At 36.1% G+C, this 19,425-nt stretch overlaps 1 protein-coding gene across 6 annotated transcripts in view; it reads right to left on the reverse strand.

The window, feature by feature from the left end:
• Positions 1-19,425, reverse strand: part of KHDRBS2 (KH RNA binding domain containing, signal transduction associated 2) — a 485,057-nt gene that overhangs the window by 189,686 nt on the left and 275,946 nt on the right. For all 6 annotated transcript variants that reach the window (XR_001602029.2, XR_001602027.2, XR_001602030.2 and 3 more), the window contains exons 5-6: positions 6,616-6,743; positions 879-1,077 (exon numbers count right to left, since the gene is read on the reverse strand). Coding sequence is in view for 1 of the 6 variants with exons in the window: in XM_016197236.2 (XP_016052722.2) it covers positions 879-1,077; positions 6,616-6,743 (327 nt within the window). In the remaining 5 variants the exon portion in view is untranslated. The remainder of the gene's footprint in view (positions 1-878; positions 1,078-6,615; positions 6,744-19,425) is intronic.

The raw sequence follows: 19,425 nt of genomic DNA on the forward strand, positions 1-19,425 counted from the left end.
ATGTGAGAGTAAGTGTCCTTGAAGAGTTTATATTTAATAAGTAATCATTCACAGAGGACAGTTAAGAGGACAGCATGTCTGTGGGTGGTTGAATGAAACAAAGACCTAGATTAGCAGATGAGCAGGCTGGAGAGGTTAATGGCGAAATGAATGAGTTTCACAGGATGATGACCTGGCTTGCATCAATTCAATTTAACATTTACAGTGGACTTACTATGGTCACAGGAGTGAATCAGAAACTGTTTCTTTTCTAAATTTTCACAATCAGGTAGAATACTAACAAACTAGATGAAAGGTCAAAGGATGTATCAGGTGATACAGTGAATGGGAAGTGTATTTCTTCTGTTCATTCTACATTTTTTAAATTCTTTGTATTTGCCAATCTCATATCTTTCATATAGTGAGAGAGTAAGGATATTTAAAGGAAAGATCAGTCACATGGTTATACCTTAGTACCAAAGTGTATAATATAATCACATTATACTTGTCAAATATTTTTGAGTGGGTTTTATGCGTTAGTAACCTTTACCATTTTCCAAGAGAAGCTTCTGAATATATGACGATTCCCATTATGTTCACAATTATTTCGATTTTGAAATTGTTCGAGTCTTCTAAAGATAAGGAAACCTCGGGATAGTTTGATTCTTAAAATGCAAGCTATTTAACTGGTACTAAAACAATCATGGCACCTGTAAAATGAACGCTTTTCTTAAAATGCTACTGTTTAAATGCACTGCTTAAATTCTGTTGCAAATGACATTCATTTCCTGCAACAAACATCATCTGCTATATTCATGGTATATAAATGTCTTTGAGGCCTAGCCTGTTACTCAATTAATTTAACTCTTCCTAGCAACCGATTTGTCGAGGGTACTTACATATTCTTCATAAGCCTCGTGGGCTGGGGGAGGGGGTGCCCTGTATCCTGGCACTGTTGGTGCCCCCCGGGCTCGCGGAGTAGGGACACCTCTTGCTACAGGGGGCACTGGAAGAGCTCCACGGGTCACAGTGGTCCCTCGAGGAGTGAGGACACCTCTTCCAGGTGGTGGGGGAGGAGGAATGGCACCCCCACGACCCCTAGGAAAAACAACATGTACAGAGGAGAAACAAGTGATGAGAGAAAGGGGCTAAAGCAGATCAAGCTCTCATTTTACAGTTCTGTACGATGGGAAGAAACCAGATTTATTTGTGTGTGTGTATGTGTGTGTGTGTGTGCGCGCGCATTTAACTGAGATTCTTTAGAATGCGAAGTATTTTGCCTCCACAGTAGAATACATTTTGTAAATACTGGTTATGACTTAGTTATGAAAACCATGCAAAATACTTTGCTATTTGCTTTTATAAAACTCAACAAACAAAAACCAGCCCATTCTCATTTTATTCCAAACTTATCAAAAAGACCCAAATGAGAGCATTGTCTGATATATGACTCACTGGACCATCTATGAAATTGAGCTGCTAAATGTCGGTGTCTCCTCCATGCTGGAGCTTATTGACAGTGATGTGCAATGCTGTCATTTACCAAAAAAAAAAAAATCTGTCTGCACTTTAATACTTAATAAAAGGTGAATCTCTAACCATGGTGATATCATTCTGTTTATTACAGTAGCTTAAGCTTGAGGTCACTTGAAATCATAACTCATTGTCATTGATGTATTATCATTCACGTAATCCCCTGAACTGGTAGAGTCCCTGATATAATTTATTTTCCTCTGGTAACTGTGGCACTAAGTGAAATACATTAGGACTCTGCAATAAAATAAAAAAAATAGAATACTCTGTACTACAGTGCTTGACACAAAAGTAACTGGTACTAAAAGCCCTAGATCAAATGGATGCAGCCAATTTTCATGGTAGTCTGAGGCCTTTGGAAAGGTGGAGTGTTTGTCTGAAGCCTTTGGGCAGAAGCGTGGCTATTTCACTTTTTATTATGTCTGAGAGACTGTCCTCCACAAAGCACTGCTTTCAGCAGGAACACTAAAGCTTCAGGAAAAATAATGATCATTGGGATGTCAACAATCAAACGGTTTGGCTGCACCCACAGATGGGGAATGTAGGTTATGCTTTCTGCTATGAATAGCAGTCAGCTGGCTCTTTCTTGCTTGCAGAAAATGAGCTCTTATGAGTGCACAGTAAGAATGCTGGTGAAGCTTTTAAAAGTTTCAAATAGATTACAGAGTTGAGGGATAGAGAAATTATCAGAGAACTTATTGTGAGTCTAATGTATAGGGAATACTCTCCTAGACTGGGGAAAGCTGAGATACAAAAGACCCAGAAGGCCAGGTGCCTGCTTTGAGCACAACAGAGCTGAGGAGGCAATATTCTGCATTATCATAATAATATAATACCATATTCTGTATTACCATGGCAATATGAAAACACATCTACAAAAAAGAATGTAAAGACCAATATTACCTTCACTGGGCCAAGCACCTATCTGTTTCCTCGTAAGCAGGGTGAGCTTATTTCCAGGTTTGCCCAGAATAGTTCTGATTTACAACCGTTTGCTATTCGGTTTAGCATTTTAACACTCTCAAAAGTGTCCATGTGTGACTAGTTAATTATATGTCGCCTGCACTGAACTACATTCACAAGTCCTGGGTGTACCACTGAATAATCACAGGTAAGTACTATATCCCACTGGGTCTGAGGTGGATTTTTTTTTTCCTGATGGGTCAAATCAGATTCTGAATCTGTAACAATTCTTCCTGCTTTAAAATTGTATGATCCTGGCATCAAATCTAATTTCTCATCCCATGCCTTCATTAACTGTCTCCAAGACATAGCCCTTGCAAAAAAAACTGTCTCCTGAATCTGACTCATTATGTCCTTTCCCTGGGATATTAACCCCATATCTCTCTTCTCCAATTCAATGCAAGATTCATGTCACTTATTTTAGGACACAGTCCCTGGCGGCATCCACATGACAGTATTCTTTCCTTCATTTTACTGACTTCTTGAAATTTTTCCCTCTTTAGTGCTTGAAATCCTCATTCTTGAATAAAAAAAAAGGTGGAGGGATTAAGAAGTCCAAATTGTTAGTTACAAAATAGTCATGGGGACGTAAAGTACAGCACAGCAAATATAGTAAACAATATTGTAATAACTATATATGGTGCCAGGTGGGTACTGGAAATATTGGGGGGCGGGGGAAACACTTTGGAAAGTATCTGATTGTCTAACCACTGTGCTGTACACCTGAAATTAGTACAAAATAATATTAAATGTAAACTGTAATTGAAAAATATAATTTAAAAATTTCATCTAGGTATCACTTTTGCCACTTTGTTGGAAATACTCTTGACCGAGCTGACCAGTAGCCTACTGATTTCAAAATCCACTGGATTCGTTTACAGTCCCCATTCCCCACACCTCCCCTATTATACTTATCTCTGTGGACTTCTGTCTGGAAAACGCCTTCTTCAGACTTTATGATTCTGCATTTCTCCACACTTCCTCCCTCCTCTTTCTTACTCTTTAAGCTCCTTCTCTAGCTTCTTTATTCCTGGGCTCCCCTTGGATTATAAGCATCCCCATTTTCTGTCTTCTGTCCTCTTAATTTTCCTCGTGGTGCACCCTGCAGTCTTTAACTCTAATGATGGTTATTATCTGTTTCCTTCCTAACACAGGTTGTGTCCTGGATTATGGGCCTTGCTTACATCCTAGGGTCCTTAACTCATCTGCACATTACAGTTACCTAAAGACCTTTGAAAAATTCCAAATTCCAGACCATACCCCAGGACAATTAAATCACAATATCTAGAAGCAGGAAGCCCTCAGCGATTCCAATATGCAGACCATTTGGGGAACTCCTGCCTTACGTGCACCATCTAATTTGAAAATCTTGACAAGCTTGTCATGTAGCCGTTTCTAAGCTGTTTTAAAGGTTGAGGACCAAGGCACAGAAAGTACAAGACACCTGACAAAGGTCACACTAGCACATCCAAAGAGCTAGGGTTAATTATAGGAATAATTATAGTCTTCATTTAACTTGGTTGTCACACCTAATCTTAGTTGATGGCATTATAATCCCTAACCAGGCTAGACATCACAAAGTTATCGTTGTCTTGGGCCCTCTTTCTTCTCCAACTTCTAATTAGGCACTAATTCTTATAAATTCTAATCTTTGACCTAGTCTGATTATTTCCACACTCCAAGTGGTGTTCATTTCTCTTTCGGATAATGGACTTCTCACTGGCTTCCCTGCCATGAGTCAGTGTCTCTGTCTCTTCTCTATCACCCACAGTGATGACTGAGTAGTCTTTCTTAGAAACAAATATGATTACTCCCCTCTTTAATAAACTCCATTAGTTTCATGTATTGATTCTCATTATGGGAAACAAAAACCTTCAAAATCTGCCTCTAATGTTTCATTTTCCACTGTTTGCTCTCACTCAGCGTGTAGTGGTGATGGGTGTTAGAGATGTCACATGTCTAAATTCTTTAGTTATACATTATAAATTATTATAATATATATGTGATCCTTTGTTCTCTAGTATGCATGTATTATCAGAGAAGTAGTTTTCATAGATATGTTTATTGAAACAAATTTCTTTAATTAAATAAAATTTCAACAAATTACTATAGAAATGTAAAAATATTCCAGGTACCATTCTCTTTGAATATGTGTAACTGAATAATTTAATAAATTCGCAACTTCATAAATATGTACAAATTGTCATTAACATTAACTTATGTTTTCAGGGCCTTCTGATCAATATAATTTTCTGTTTGAGAAGCTGTTTCCTTATTCCTTCGTATTTGTAGATACATTTTACCATGTGGTTTGAAATGGAAGACAACAGATTTCTGCTCCATTTACTTTCATTAATGTTAATACACTAAAGATATCAATACAGCATTGCAATGAGGTTTAATTTTCAACATTAATTTTCTTTTCTTTTTATATATGCAGTATCAGATCTGTTGATATATGGGATATTAAAAAATCAGTATCTTTCAGTCAAATTTTTCTTTTAAGATAATTAAAAATCTAGACCATAATCCACTATTCTTTATTAAGTCATTAAAGAGATTAAAATTTTAGTACAAAATTATACTGTAATAGAAATCTCATATGGTTCACTTAAATATGGCAAATGTAATATTATGTTAAGCAACATCAATAACAAAATAAAATTTATTAATACAGTGATTTTATAATCTCAAAAGCAGGTTAATGTATTCTTTTTAAAAAATGGTCTCAAGGAATACAGAATAGGAAAAATCTCCTCTGTAGACATAAATTGTCATTTTTGAACTGTACGAGTAACAAGTTCATGATTTCAAGCATATGATTTAATCATTTTAAGATACCTGCTGTGTCATTTCATAAACCATTATGATGACATTAGCACCATACAATGTTTTATAAAAGGCTAAGTCCATAAAATAGTATGCCCATAAAAAAGCTATGTCACATTTTTATCAATAAACAAATGTTTCTGGATAGCATTAAAGAGCTCTGTTTTTATTTTTTAAAGATCAACATGTAAAAATAAGCTCTAAAACATTTTTTAGAAGTATCTCCTTTAGTCAAATGTAATTTCAAGAATTGCCACATTGTACCTTTAGATAGTTATTGCCTTTGTGTTTTATTTGGAAGTTTATCATCCTTCACTTTTTTTTCTGGTTACTATGAAACTTTTTGAGGTATTTATGGTTTAAGTATTAAAATAGTGGTCTTTTGACAGTGTTAGTTGAAAATATTGGGGCATCATTAACAAATAAATTGAATCAGTAAAGTATCTTAGAATCTCTTAAGATGCTTTCTATGCAATATATGAAATATTCTAGATCGATGTCTTTCAGAGATGTGAAGGCCAACTAAAATAGGGTGAGAGAATGACAGAATTACAATGTCTGTGTGTGAAGGCTATGAGTATTTTTTACTTTACTTCTTTGCAAACCAATTCTTTATGTTGAAAGCTTGACAAATTCAGAATCCTACAAAACAAATCCTCTCTGATGACCAAGGACATTGCAAAGTCAAATATAACTAAACTTTAAGTACTCTTACCATCTGCCAAGCAAGAAGTATGCTTCTGGCTTTTCGTACTGGTGATATATATATTACCTATCTATCACCTATCTGTCATCCCCTATCTCTGTATGTAGCTGCCACGACTATGTTAATTCAAGGGCCACTTAAGGCACAGCCAAAATCTATAACTTTCTCTTTGCACTAGGCCATCCAGGTTCAAAAGCATGTGATTGTGTCACTTGCATGCCTTAATCCCGAGGACAGAACCAAAACAGTAGAAAGATTCAGGTTTGCTCATCTTATTTTCTTTGGATAGTTGTTAAGAGTTCCAACTGTGAATTCTGCAGTCAAACTACCTGTGTGACCTTGGGCAAAATCCCTTACATCTTTCTGTATCTCCATTCATCACCTGTATATAATATTTAACCTTAGTATGGAGGATTTGATGAGTTAATTTATGAAAGTTCTTATGTGCTATGTAAGCATTCATCATTACTGGTTTGGGAGAGGTAGGCGGTTATTGCTGCTGATGTTGCTGTTGCTTCCTCGCTGCGATCGAGTCACAGAGCAAGCCAGCAGAAGCCTGCCATCCTCGCCAGCTGCTAATTTACTTAAAGTAAAAACCAATGTACCTCGAAGGCGTTGTGGGGGCTATTCTGATCCCTCTGCCTCTAATACCTCTGCCACGACCAGAGTCTTCTGAGCCATTTAAGTAAGATAATTCACGCAGTTGTTCCTGACGAATTTCATCATTATAGTCCTAGAAGGAAAAAAACATGACCTGATGAGTTTAAAAGTGGTGTGGGGTTCTTGGAGCTTAACAAATACAGTAAGAAAGGAAATTTTTCATTTATTTTCTGGATCCTTGTATACAAAAATCTAAAATGATGTAATAGTGTATATACTTTAAATTCTTATTTTTATATAGAGAAATTGAAGTTGCTTTACTTATCAAGAAGTAAGCACTCAGCAGGAAGTCAGATGACTTTTGCTGGGGTATCACTTGATATGTTAGGCAGAAAAGGGAAGATAGCACCATAGAAGCAGATCTTGGCATGTAGCAAAGTGATGATTGCTAATAAGAGAATTAATTAAAAACAACTTGAATGACTGCATGCTGCTCATGTAACTCCTAATGCATAAACCAAAAAAGGCCCAAAGTAGATACTGAGCACGTGTTAAAATAACTTTTAAAAAGCGCAAATAATAGGGGATAGTTTCAGACAACTGGGAAGCTGTCAATCCAACCAAACAAATTGATGGACAATGTTTAAAAATAAGAAACTTTCTGTGTTCTAGAACTGGACTGACAGAGTGACAACAATAGCAGAAGTCAAATTTCACAGTAACAACCGGAGATTCAGTCAAAGTTAAAGGGACTATTTCTCTCCTTCATCAATGTGGAAATGTCTCAGTCATTTCAATATGACCAGAGAGTGGATCTGAGCCACTGAAGGTGAATGATACCTTCAAAAAAACAAGTGTCAGTCTTACCTGTTTCTCCTTTTACTGATAAACACATACATACACATGCACTTGGTTAAACATCACAAAACGGAGTAATTTGTTATTTTTGCTGATAAGTAAACATTTGATCCTATTCAAAATATCCACTGAGATATTTGGTTCATACAAAAGGTTCTTGAGATTTGGTCCTGTCCAAAACATCCATGAATTTATTTGGTCCACACCAAATTGTCCTTGATATTTGGTGTCAAAAATGTCTGTGCTTATAAAATGTCCCTGGGTTCAAATAGCCCATAATGTTTATTTACATTTTTGGTTTAAAGAATTAATGCATAAAAATATTTTCATTTTTTACTGGTCCAGTAATAGCGTTGTGGTTATAGTGCCAAAAATAACCCTTCTTGCCTATGTGTCCCAGCTGATAATGCCTCGTGGGGTTAGGTACATGGGTTAAGGTTCGAATCTTGCAGAAGAACAGAATTTATATTAACCATGAGTCCTGAGGAAGAGTCCTGCAATTAGAGAAATGCTCAGAAGACAAAAAATTGGGAAGGGGATCTCAGGGTGCATGGTCTGTTAATGTCAGTACATATCAAGGATCTCTAAGTTATGGAACAAATATCTCTATGGATGTTTTTAACCAAAATAGGACCAAATTTCCTGCAAGGGTTTTTGCCAAATAGTCAATCTGACTAATCTTTTTTTTCAGTAAACATATATTTAAGTTAAATCAATCTAGTAGATTTTCTAGTGTTGAGGAAAGAGGCCTAAGAGTTGAGACTAGCAGTATTTATTTGGGCGACTTAACAGAAATTATGTTTGAGACTTAGTTGTGGGACCAAATATCAAGTCAATTATCTCATCAAATGATGCCAGTTTAAAAAGAAAGAATAAATAAATGGGACTACATCATACTGAAACATGTTTGCACATTGGCCCTGACTGGGTAGCTCAGTTGATTAGAGCATCATCCTGGTACTCCAAGGTTGTGGGTTTGATCCTGGTCAGGGAACTTACAAGAATCAACCAACGAGTGCGTGGATGGGTGGAACAACAAATCGATGCTCGTTTCTCTCTCTCTTTCTCTCTCAAATCAATAAAAAAAGGTTTTGCATAGCAAAAGAAACCATCTACAAAAAAAGAAGACAACCTACTGAATGGAAGAAGATATTCGCCAGTGATACATCTGGTAAGGAGTTAATATTCAAAATTTATAAAGAACTGATACAACTCACACCAAAAAATACCCAAACAATTAAATTTAAAGATGATCAGAGGATATATCCTTAGAAGTGGTATCACTGGGTCAAAAGGCAGTTCCATTTTTAATTTTTTGAGGAACTTTTATACTGTTTTCCATAGTGGCTGCACGGGTCTGCATTCCCACCAGCAGTGTACCAGGGACCCCTTTCTCCACATCCTCGCCAGCACGTGTCATTTTTTGATTTGTTGATGGAGCCATTCTGACAGGTGTGAAGTGATATCTCATTGTAGTTTTAATTTGCATCTCTCTGATGATTAGCGATGTAGAGCATATTTTTATATGTCTCTTGGCCATCTGTATGTCCTCTTTAGAGAAGTGTCTATTCAGGTCCTTTGCCCATTTTTTAATTGAATTGTTTGTCTTCCTCTTGTTGAGTTGTATGAGTTCTTTGTACACTTTGGAAATTAGCCTCTTATCAGATGCATCCTTGGGAAATACGTTCAAGAATCCTGAAACACTAATCAGAAAGAATATATGCACCCCTATGTTCACAGAAGTGCAATTTACAATAACTAAGATCTGGAAACAGCCCAAGTGCCCATCAGTAGATGAGTGGATAAAAAAAAAGCTGTGGGACATTTATACCATGAAATACTACGCAGCTGTAAAAAAGAAGAATCTTTACCCTTTGGAACAGTATGGGTGGACCTGGAGAATATTATGCTACGGGAAATAAGCCAGACGAGAAAGACAAATATCACATGATCTCATTTATATGTGGAATCTAAAGAACATAATAAACTGATGAACAAAATAGATTCAGTGACATGGAAGCATGGATCAGACTGACGAGTCTCAGAAGGAAGGTGGGGGTGGATGGGTGGGTGGGGAGAGATTCACTAAAGAATTTATATACATATAAGCATAACCCATGGACACAGACAGTAGTGTGGTGAAGGCCTGGGGAGGGGAGTTTGGGCAGGGTGGAAGGGGTCAATGGGGAAAAAGGGGACATCTGTAATATTTTGAACAATAAAAAAGAAAACCTGTAAAAAAATTAAATTAAAAAAATAAAAATGGGCAGATGACCAGAATAAACATGTCTTCAAAGAAAACACACATATGGCCAATAGACATATGAAAAGATCACCAGTATCACTAATCATCAGATAAATGCAAATTAAAACCACAATGAGATATCACCTTACAGCTGTCAGGATAGCTATCATCAATAAATCTTACTATTTGTGACAACATGGATGGACCTAGAAGGTATTATGCTAAGTGAAATAAGGCAGGCAGGGAAAGACAAATACCATATGATTTAACTTATATGTAGAATCTAAAGAACAAAATAAACAAAGCAAAAATGAAACAGATTCATAGACACAGAGAACAGACTGATGGTTGCCAGAGGGGAGGGATTGGGAACTGGTTTAAAAGGAGAAGGAATGAAGTCCAAATTGGTAGTTACAAAATAGTCATGAGGATGTAAAGTACAGCATAAGGAATATAGTCAATAATATTGTAATAACTAAGTATGGTGCCAAGTGGGTACTGGAAATATGGGGGTGGATACCACTTTGTGAAGCATATCATTGTCTAAATGTTATGCTGTACACCTGACACTAATGCAAAATAATATTGACTGTACACTGTAATTGAAAAATAAAATTTAAAAAATGATCCAGTTTAGCTCTGCTTATATATGTTATAGTAACATTAAATAAAAACTGTGTACACTCATCCATACACCTCTCTCTAGAAAATGGCAGGTTTGCATTCAGCCTACAAGGATTTCTAATGCACAGCTTTACTTACAAATAATGCCTTGATTACAAACAAAAGTACTAGTCCGTCCAAAGGCATTTATTCCTTATTTTTAACATGTTTCTGTTTATCATTTTAGGTACCTGGTTATAATAATAATGGGCTCAACATAACTGGCTGACAGAAGAGCTATATAGTAGAAAATTACAGTTTCTAACCAGTCATGTATTATTCAATTTCTACCTCTGAATTTTCACATTCAAGCAACAACAAACCTGAAGAATAAAGATGTCTATTATTTTATTAAAATCAGGGAATATGATGAATTGCTATTTCTGAGTGAACTGAGCAGCCATTATCAAAATGAAAAATTTTATTATTTTCCCATGTAATATTCCTAAAAAGATAGGGGACCTTTGCAGCCTCTTATCTGAGGAAAACTAATGGACTTTCAGGGTCCTTATGAATTGTTTAAAATGGATGGGTTTTCATTGTTGGCAACACTTAAGGTTGAGATAAAAATTAACAAATTGCAGATTAATTCAATATATGTAAAAATGTTTTTTAGAGTATATATATTTTATGCCAGAATCAGAAAATATAATAAGATGGGTAGAGTCTTATTTTCTGTATAATCATAAAAAATTTCCCTTTAATGTCATTGCATCAGGAAAGTCTAGGAGCTTCTACCTCTCTTTCCTTTGGGTCAGATATCATAGTGTGAGGACTTTCCAGCCTTCCTTGACTTCTTTTTTTTTTTTTTTTTTTGTCACAGAATATGTTCCTTAATAAAATGCTTACATGTTTAAACCCAATTTGCCATCTGCTTCTTAGAGAACCCAAAATAACATACAGAGTGTTGACAAACTCAAGTTCCTAAGATTACTAGGCTGAGAGTTCTTGTAAATCTGTTAATGCTAATGTTGATGGAGCCTATTGCATCAACAAACTCTGATTAAATTGAAGTACATTCTTTTATTTAAAAATGATTATATACAGACTAAATATAAAACTGATTACTGATTAACAGAAAGGATTAATAAATATTTTCAAGAAAATAAATTGCATTTTTCACACTTCGCTTAATAATAAAATATGAAAGAGTCAGAGTGTGAAATACAAAGCATATTTTGGGCTGGAGAGTAGAACAACATGGTTGGGGCAGATGAATTGTGGCAGCAATAAAAAGGCTAGTGTGTACATTTGTGTTTTGGGGTAAGAGAGATAGAGTATGGGGAACCACAATAAATTTAAGAGTGCTCTAGTGGAAAGTGACGATTGACTGGGAAAAGGAGGAACAAAAAAAGGTTTTAGGATCAGAAATGACTAAGATTATAATGACCCTATTAACCAGAGAAAGAAAGGAGTGAAAAATTTATATTTGGTCTTGATCACCTTAAGTTTAAAATGCCAGAGACATTAAGGGTTATCCTGGAAGTTCAAATCTGGTTTGGTGAGTAAATCTGAATGTCATCTACACACTTGTGATAACTGAAGCACAGAGGCTGCCTAAGAGAACAGTAAAATATAGTAGTGACAAACATTTTCTCATCATGCTTATAATGTGAATTTGTATAATTGAAGATAATCAATTGACTTATTAATTGCAATATTTGGATCAGTAAATGTTAAATGATCAGGTCTTTTAATAAACTCAGGTTTTTCTAATTGGACAACTGAAATATATATACTATTGTATTTATAGTAATAAAGCATCTAAATGTTACAAATACAGAAGAAAATTTTTTAAATGCCCAAATGCAGAGATAGTTGAAACTCTAAATATTCTCTAGACTAAATATATCCTGTGCATTATTTTTATAACATACATACAATTTTCTAAACACCAACATCTATAATTTTATATGATAGTGCTTATTTCCAGTCCTTCATTAAGCACAGATCTACCTTTTAATTAATGTTTCATAACTACTACATGAGTCTAGCTGAGCTAGAACACCCTGTCGAACATTTTTTTACATGCATTGCCATTGCTTCAGGTATATAAAATTTTAAAGGTATTAGCAAACAAAATATTCCAAGTGTACCTTGTAAATGTTATTTTATTAGAAATATACCACATATTTGTTCATTTGAGTATTACTGAGTTCTAAAATTCTGCAGTCATAAAAAATATATACATGAGTGGGTAGTTGTAGTTTTATGGAATTTTAATATTTATGCTAAATTTGCTAACAGATATTCACTGAAAAGTAAAAATATAAGTTCATAAGTAATAATAATAATCATCTATATTTTTACATTATTTTAGTATTATTTTATTTATTAATTTAATATTAAAAGACCCCTAGAGAAAAAGAGAGAAAGATAGACAAATAATCACCTAAGCATGTGAAAAGTTCATAGGGGACAAAGAAAGATAAAGTAATAGCAATTCAGGATGAAAAAAAGAAATTATTTTCAGTCATTTAAAATAAGTATTGAAAGACAACTTAATATAGTCCTTTAATTTGTATGCAAAGCTGGAATATTCCAAAATTTCAAAAATAAGACATACCCATATTATGAAGACAATGTTCTAGTAAAAAAAATGAAACATATTTATGGATAAACTTAATATTATTTTAGATAGGATTCCAAATTACTGAGATTCCATGCTTCAAATAATAAAGAATGCTTTACTGCTTTGGGGTACACCTGCAAAAATAAAACATACACAGACTAAAAATACTCCTTGCCTTGCAAGATGAGTTACAAAGTTGCTTTATTGGTATGATGGCTTTGGTTTCAGACAAAAGCAATTTAAATAAGTAATAACGAACCTTTAAATGAATCTATCAAGGCCTAAATAACACAAGCATATACAAAGACATTTTATAAATTGATCAAAATTTAAATTTTTCCCGTAATATCCAAAATTTTTGCTTTATTTTTTGTTACCAAAATCAGTTTTTTAAATTTGCTACCTTGAAATCTTAACAAAGCTATTCACAATAGTTGTATGTTTCTTTTGCTCAGGGTGAGGCAAATTATCCCATGAAACAGTTTTCATGAAATTCGTGAGTGCTCCTTTTTTCATCTCTGACAAGGCCCTCCCCCTGTGATGACATATGGTGCAGACAGTAGACACAAGAGCTCAGAGCAGACAGATGTTTGGATGTTCCTAGAAAGGACTCATGCTTTTAGTCTGCATATTTAATGTATACGTATAATTTCCCAATTACATACACTCATGTCCATCTGCCATGATGGCATTTTGCCCAAATACAAATTGGGAAGATTATTTCACTTGTGTATAGATGCCAGGTAATGACAGGTGTACACAGGATACCTGGAGGCACAGTGAAGGACCATTTTCCTGCCAAATTCCCTCTTCTGAGACGACGATGGGCACTGTTGCTGCACATTTAAAACTGTGATTATAACCACTGGTAACATGTGAATGCATATTTGGCTCTACCAATGCCAAGACTATCAGACGGTATCAAGGGAGAAGGAAATACAGACTGTAACCCACCTGGGCCATGACAAAGAGACCTGGGATGTCCTCAGCCCTTACAAACAACTAGGTTAGGACACTTTCATCAGAGTAATAAATAAGAAAATGTGTGCTGTAATGGGTCCTGTGCAAATATCAAATCTGTAGCTGAGTTGAAAGCAACTAGAGCTGTGCTGAATATTATTTAGCAAAACATCTTAGCTATTAGATAACATCTCTTAGCCAACACAGGGTGAGTTTTAATCAGCCCAGGCTAGGGACCAGAAAAACTCATTAACAAAATGTGGTCAAAAACAGTCAATTAAGATTTATTAAGAATCTGCTTGGTGCATGACTCTGCATAAGGTCCGTATAAAGGCTTCACAAAGCTTATTCATCAATGGAGATTAAATATCGCAAAGTAAAAATGTTGTGGAGTTTCTATACAGAACTTCCAGTTGTGGTAGTTTATGTTATCAAGAATACTTTATTAATTTTTTATCTTATTAAATATATTGCACACTATGGAACAAGTATAAAAAATAACTATACAGATTTTATACAAATATTTTGCAGGATTATTGGACATACTTATTTTCTATCTTGTTTTATTTTACCTTAGTAACCACTGGCCACTGATACATGCGGTCTAGGAACAAAGGCCTTTTGAATGGGGGCTAGCTGTTCCATCCTTGCTCCTTAACACAGTCCTTCAAGGAGGAGACATCTGCACAGCCAGTGCTTCATGGGGCTTGGTGTTGGCATATCTCTCTTTCTATGCTTGTTCCCCTTCCTGACGCTCTGTGTCCTTACCCGAGTCACTGCACCAGAAAAGGGTTTTTGCCCTAGCTGGAAACTTTTCCCTAGCAGGGGAGTCAGATAGAACTGGAAAAGACAATGATTCAGTAAAAGCCCCAAGTATTACAAAGATATCATGTGGTGCCTGTAAGGAACTTAGACTCAGACTGTCAGCAGAAGAGTTAGGACTTGTTAGGCCCACTGCCCTGGGGACCTTCCCACCAGGGAAGAGGCCTGGGTTGGGGCCCCTGCTGCGCAGGGCCATCCACAGGGAGGCCACCAGTGAGTTCCTACCAAGGAATGTATTACTGGGGGATGTTTAAATTAATGGAAAACTCTGGGAATCCCCACAAGGAAAGAGCAGTTTAGGAAAGAGATTATTTCAATCTACTCCTGAGCCCTTATCATACACAGAATAACCATACACAGAATATTACAGTGAGGATTGGAGAGACTGAGGCAGGTGCCAGGCAGGCGGTCAGTCACCACAGCTACAAACAATCACGCGCAAGTGACAAAGCCCTTACTTAAGACTCGCATAACCTTCACATAAGAAAAGCTGGCTGAGTTATTCCCCTTTTAGCTATATGATAGAGCAATAAAATAGTAACTTCAGAATATAAATAACAAACTAGAGACTAACCTGTAAAATAGCCTAGAGAAATATAAACAATAAGTAAGACTAAAATTAACACACCTAAACAGATGTAAATTCTTTAGCAAAGGTCAGATAAGAAGGTACAATCATTAACTGTGAAAGGCCAAAACAGAAACCCGAACAAAGCATGATGTCAGCATGATGTCATGTTGTTTAACCAGCAATAAAATCAAATAGTATAAATACAGTTGTAACAAGGCAATAAAAAAAAAAAAGAGAGAGAAGCTGATTGTCCTGATGCTCTGACCGCTGTCTCCGTGTCCTTCATTCTTCACCGGTGCCGTCCACACCTTTGGGGACCTCTGGACCGCTGGGGCTGGACCCCAGCAGGGAACCAAACATCTCATGTATTTGGTGTTATACCTTCACCCATCCTACCTTATCAAGTCAGCCACTATGTTGGTTTAAATTCAGGCTGGTAGATAAATATTTAGATAATATTAAATGAGAGATTTGGGCTGCTTTCTAAAAAAACTGAGTTCCATTTGTTTAGGTACAGTCAAAATGACTATTTTCTTCAGCAAATTTTCTTGGCAAGTTACTGTGCACATGATACAGGATCTCTAGCTTCTGTTTAAGCTGAAATAGGCATTAATTTAATACTTTGGCATAATATATCTACCTTAATTTACAAATACAAAAAAGGAACTCTTTGTTCATACAGAATTGATGATGCTTATTGGTACATTGTAGGATATGGACCATATGAGTGATTTTTATCAATAACCTTAAAATTCTAGTATTCTGTTAGACATGAAAAATTATATATTCAAGGTAATGAACGTAACCAGCCAGATTTTGAAAAAGTGCCTAAAGGAGTTATGCTAATACAAATCATCTTTCTATTTATTTGATGTATTTTTGAGCAACAAGTAAGTGTCAGTCACTGAGGCAGGTGCCGGAGACACAGTTGAGGAAAGCACCTGAACCAGTGGAGCTTAAGTGAATATAGATGTTAAGATTCTTACACTTGTTCATGAAAAGAAAGAGTGAGCAACATTCCATAAAATGCCTAGAAAAGGAGAGAAGGCTTCTTAATAGTCTCTGAATCCATGTATACTCAATTCAACTTTGATTATTTTTGCTGGTTTAAAAAATTATTGATTCTCAATATTATACTAATCCTTTGGTGGCTGCTACTTTTCAAATTTTATTTTATTGAAAATAATCTTGAACTCTACATTTCTGTTTTAGAAATAAAAATATCAACTGAGAAAAGCTAGGTAGAGAGATGGCTCATTAGAAAATGTCTCCTAGAAGTTCTTTACTTTCTCCCAAATGAACATATTGTACTGATTCTTTCTGACTGTCTTTTAATCAGGAAAACAGCTAGCTACATAGTCATGTAATTTTTAAAAAATTCTTTGAAAAGTGTATAAAATCTGCTGTGTTTGCCTTTTTAAAATGAACTTTTTTATTTGGCAGCTTCTAGTTACCTCCAAATTTATTCTAAAATTTTTTTTGCATAGTATTCTCCCCAAATATTTAATCAGATCAGAAGCGTAGTCCTTAAAAATAATGGAAGTGTCCCTTTTTCAGATAATGTGTTAGAGGAGATCAGAATCATGTACCAGATGGGGAAGGTGAATATAGCACAGAAGATGAGCAAAAGTAAGCAGGAATGAGAGTATCTGGCTAGGACGAAGGATGTGAAGTGAAGAATGCCAGCTACTGAATGCTCAGGAAGGAAAAGCAAAGAACAGTTGATGAAAATTTCAGTTTCATGGTCAGTAATGAAGAAATGGACTTGTAATATATGAGTGCAATACAGTGAAAGAAACGTTTGAAAAAAACTGGAAAAAAAATTGTGTTCATATATGACATGAAAGTTCCAAGTAGCCACATGAAATGTCATAATTGCAAACTGAGAAGAACACAGATTGTGAGCTTGAAAACCTGGGTGCATGTCTATTCCTTTCTTTGTTTCCATTGGCTTTGCCTCAATGCGAACCATCTGTTGGGTTGTTAAGCTGTGATTCTCTTCCTCAATTTGCTGAGGTCTTTCAATGAATAATAAATTGTATTTGCCTATCTGTGAGGAGGATTTGTTCAGCATCCAAAAAGTCCTGTGTTGGAGTCTCTTTGTTAGGGGCAAACCTCTAAGCAAGGAAGACCTGGATTCTTTGCTCTAGTTGGCCCATGCAGAGCAGCTGGTACACTGGGCTGCTCCTCCAAAGGGCGACCAGGACATCTCTCTGTTTTCAGGCTTCCCTTCTGTTTTCAAGATTCCCTGTTCCCACAGGACATCTACAAAGCTCCCCTCAACAGCACTTAAGTCAGCAGAATCAGGCAGCCCCTCTTTCCTTCCTCCACAGAATGAACCTACACAGCAGCTAGTCAGAATCAGTCCCATTCTGCAGAAGGGATTCACTGCAAGATGCTACTAGATCCTCTTAACAACCATGGGATCCATGGTCTTTTTATAAGACTCCTTTCAGGTCTGGGATTTCCCTCTTCTCTAACCCTGCATCTCAAAGAGTAAACACCTTCCTTTTTGGAATCACTCCCAATATCAGATACTTCAAGACCACTCAGCCTAGCTACCATGATGCTTGCCAATGCTATGTCCTTTCATTAAAGACACGGGAGAAGTGCTATTAAGAATTAGCATTTTCAGGTCACAATCTTCCCCAAGCCCCTTTCACACCCATTTTAAAAATTTATTCTATAAACTCTGCTTGGGAGAAGGTAACCATTTAATTGCTCCAACATTAGTTCTGTGCTCTGTGATGAAGGTTATATTCTACTTGTTTTTATCTCAATGGGAGAAACTATAGGCTCTCAGGAGGTGGAGATCAGCCAAAAGAGCTTCGGTGTTCCTTTATTTCCTATGGAATGCAGGATGAAGCAACATCTGGATACTACCTACAATGCTCCTGTCTGGTGTCTGAAGGTGGGATTCTTATTTTGTTTTAAAGTCTAGAGTACCAACAGCACAGGCTCATACCCTTTAGTGCTGGGGACAGAAAGCAGGGTTTCTATTGAACCTATACAAACATAACCAGGGCAAGTACCGAGAAGGGAGCATTTGGGACTCTTTTATTGCTTTCCTCAGTGAAGGAAATATTATTAATAAATATATTAACATTACAGAGATTGCAAATAACAAATAGGCTTATTTGTATATATATTTATATACAGGTACTGAGGATACAGTAAACAAGAGAGTCCTCATTGAGCTTTTATTCTAATGTGGGGAAACATAAAAACAAAGAAACAAAAAAACAAAGAAATAAGCAACCTCATTTCAGAGAGCAATACACTGAAAAAAGGAACAGAGCGAGATAGTAAATGTGAGTTTCCCTCTTCCTCTCTCTATTCTTAAAAAGGAGATCATATTGTCTGTAGACAAGGAGCCTTTTTAAATTGGGAGTTTTTAAGGTGTGGTGTGATTCTCTCTTAGGTGGGTAGCCTACCTTCTGGGTAGACATGCAAATCGTTAAGATCCCTGCTTAAGAAAACATAAAACAGACAAAAGACATAGTCTCTTAATCATAAAAGGGAAGATAAGTACCTTTACAGGAGGCATCCGGGGATCAAAAAGAGAGAGGTGGAAAGTTGTTAGAGGTCAAAAAGAACAATTCAGGCAGATTTCCATGCATAAAGTTATGAAGCCAGGAGAGAAAAGTGGCAGGGTTGGGGAATAACCCATAATCCAATGTTCCTAAAGCATCATGTCTGAGGTGGATAGTAAAGGGCGTGTGGATGGAACAAAGGCTGGGAGACAGGAGCCTTGTGTCCTCAGGACAATTAGGACTCACAGATTAACATCAGCATGGACAGGCTTAGGAAGGAACCCTCAGGAATCCAGATGAGGGATTGGAGTTAAAGGGATGTCATTCAGTTCTTCTACAGAAACCAAATTATTGTATAAGACTTATAGCAGTCCAGGCACGAAACAGTGCAGGTGGGAATAAGGGAAGAATTCAAGTTTCACTGTTAACTAGTTTTGTCTCTTTAAGCAAGTCGTTTTTGGCCTCATTTTCATATCTGATCCAACTAAATAATCCCCAACGTATCTCCACCAGACTTTTTCATGGAGAAGGCTGCTGTGGATATCAACAGGAGGGCAGGCTACTGAATTTTTACTTTCCTACTGAAGAACC

This window comes from Miniopterus natalensis, chromosome 5 (genome assembly GCF_054644295.1).
Source record: "Miniopterus natalensis isolate mMinNat1 chromosome 5, mMinNat1.hap1, whole genome shotgun sequence".
NCBI classification, from domain to species: domain Eukaryota; kingdom Metazoa; phylum Chordata; class Mammalia; order Chiroptera; family Miniopteridae; genus Miniopterus; species Miniopterus natalensis.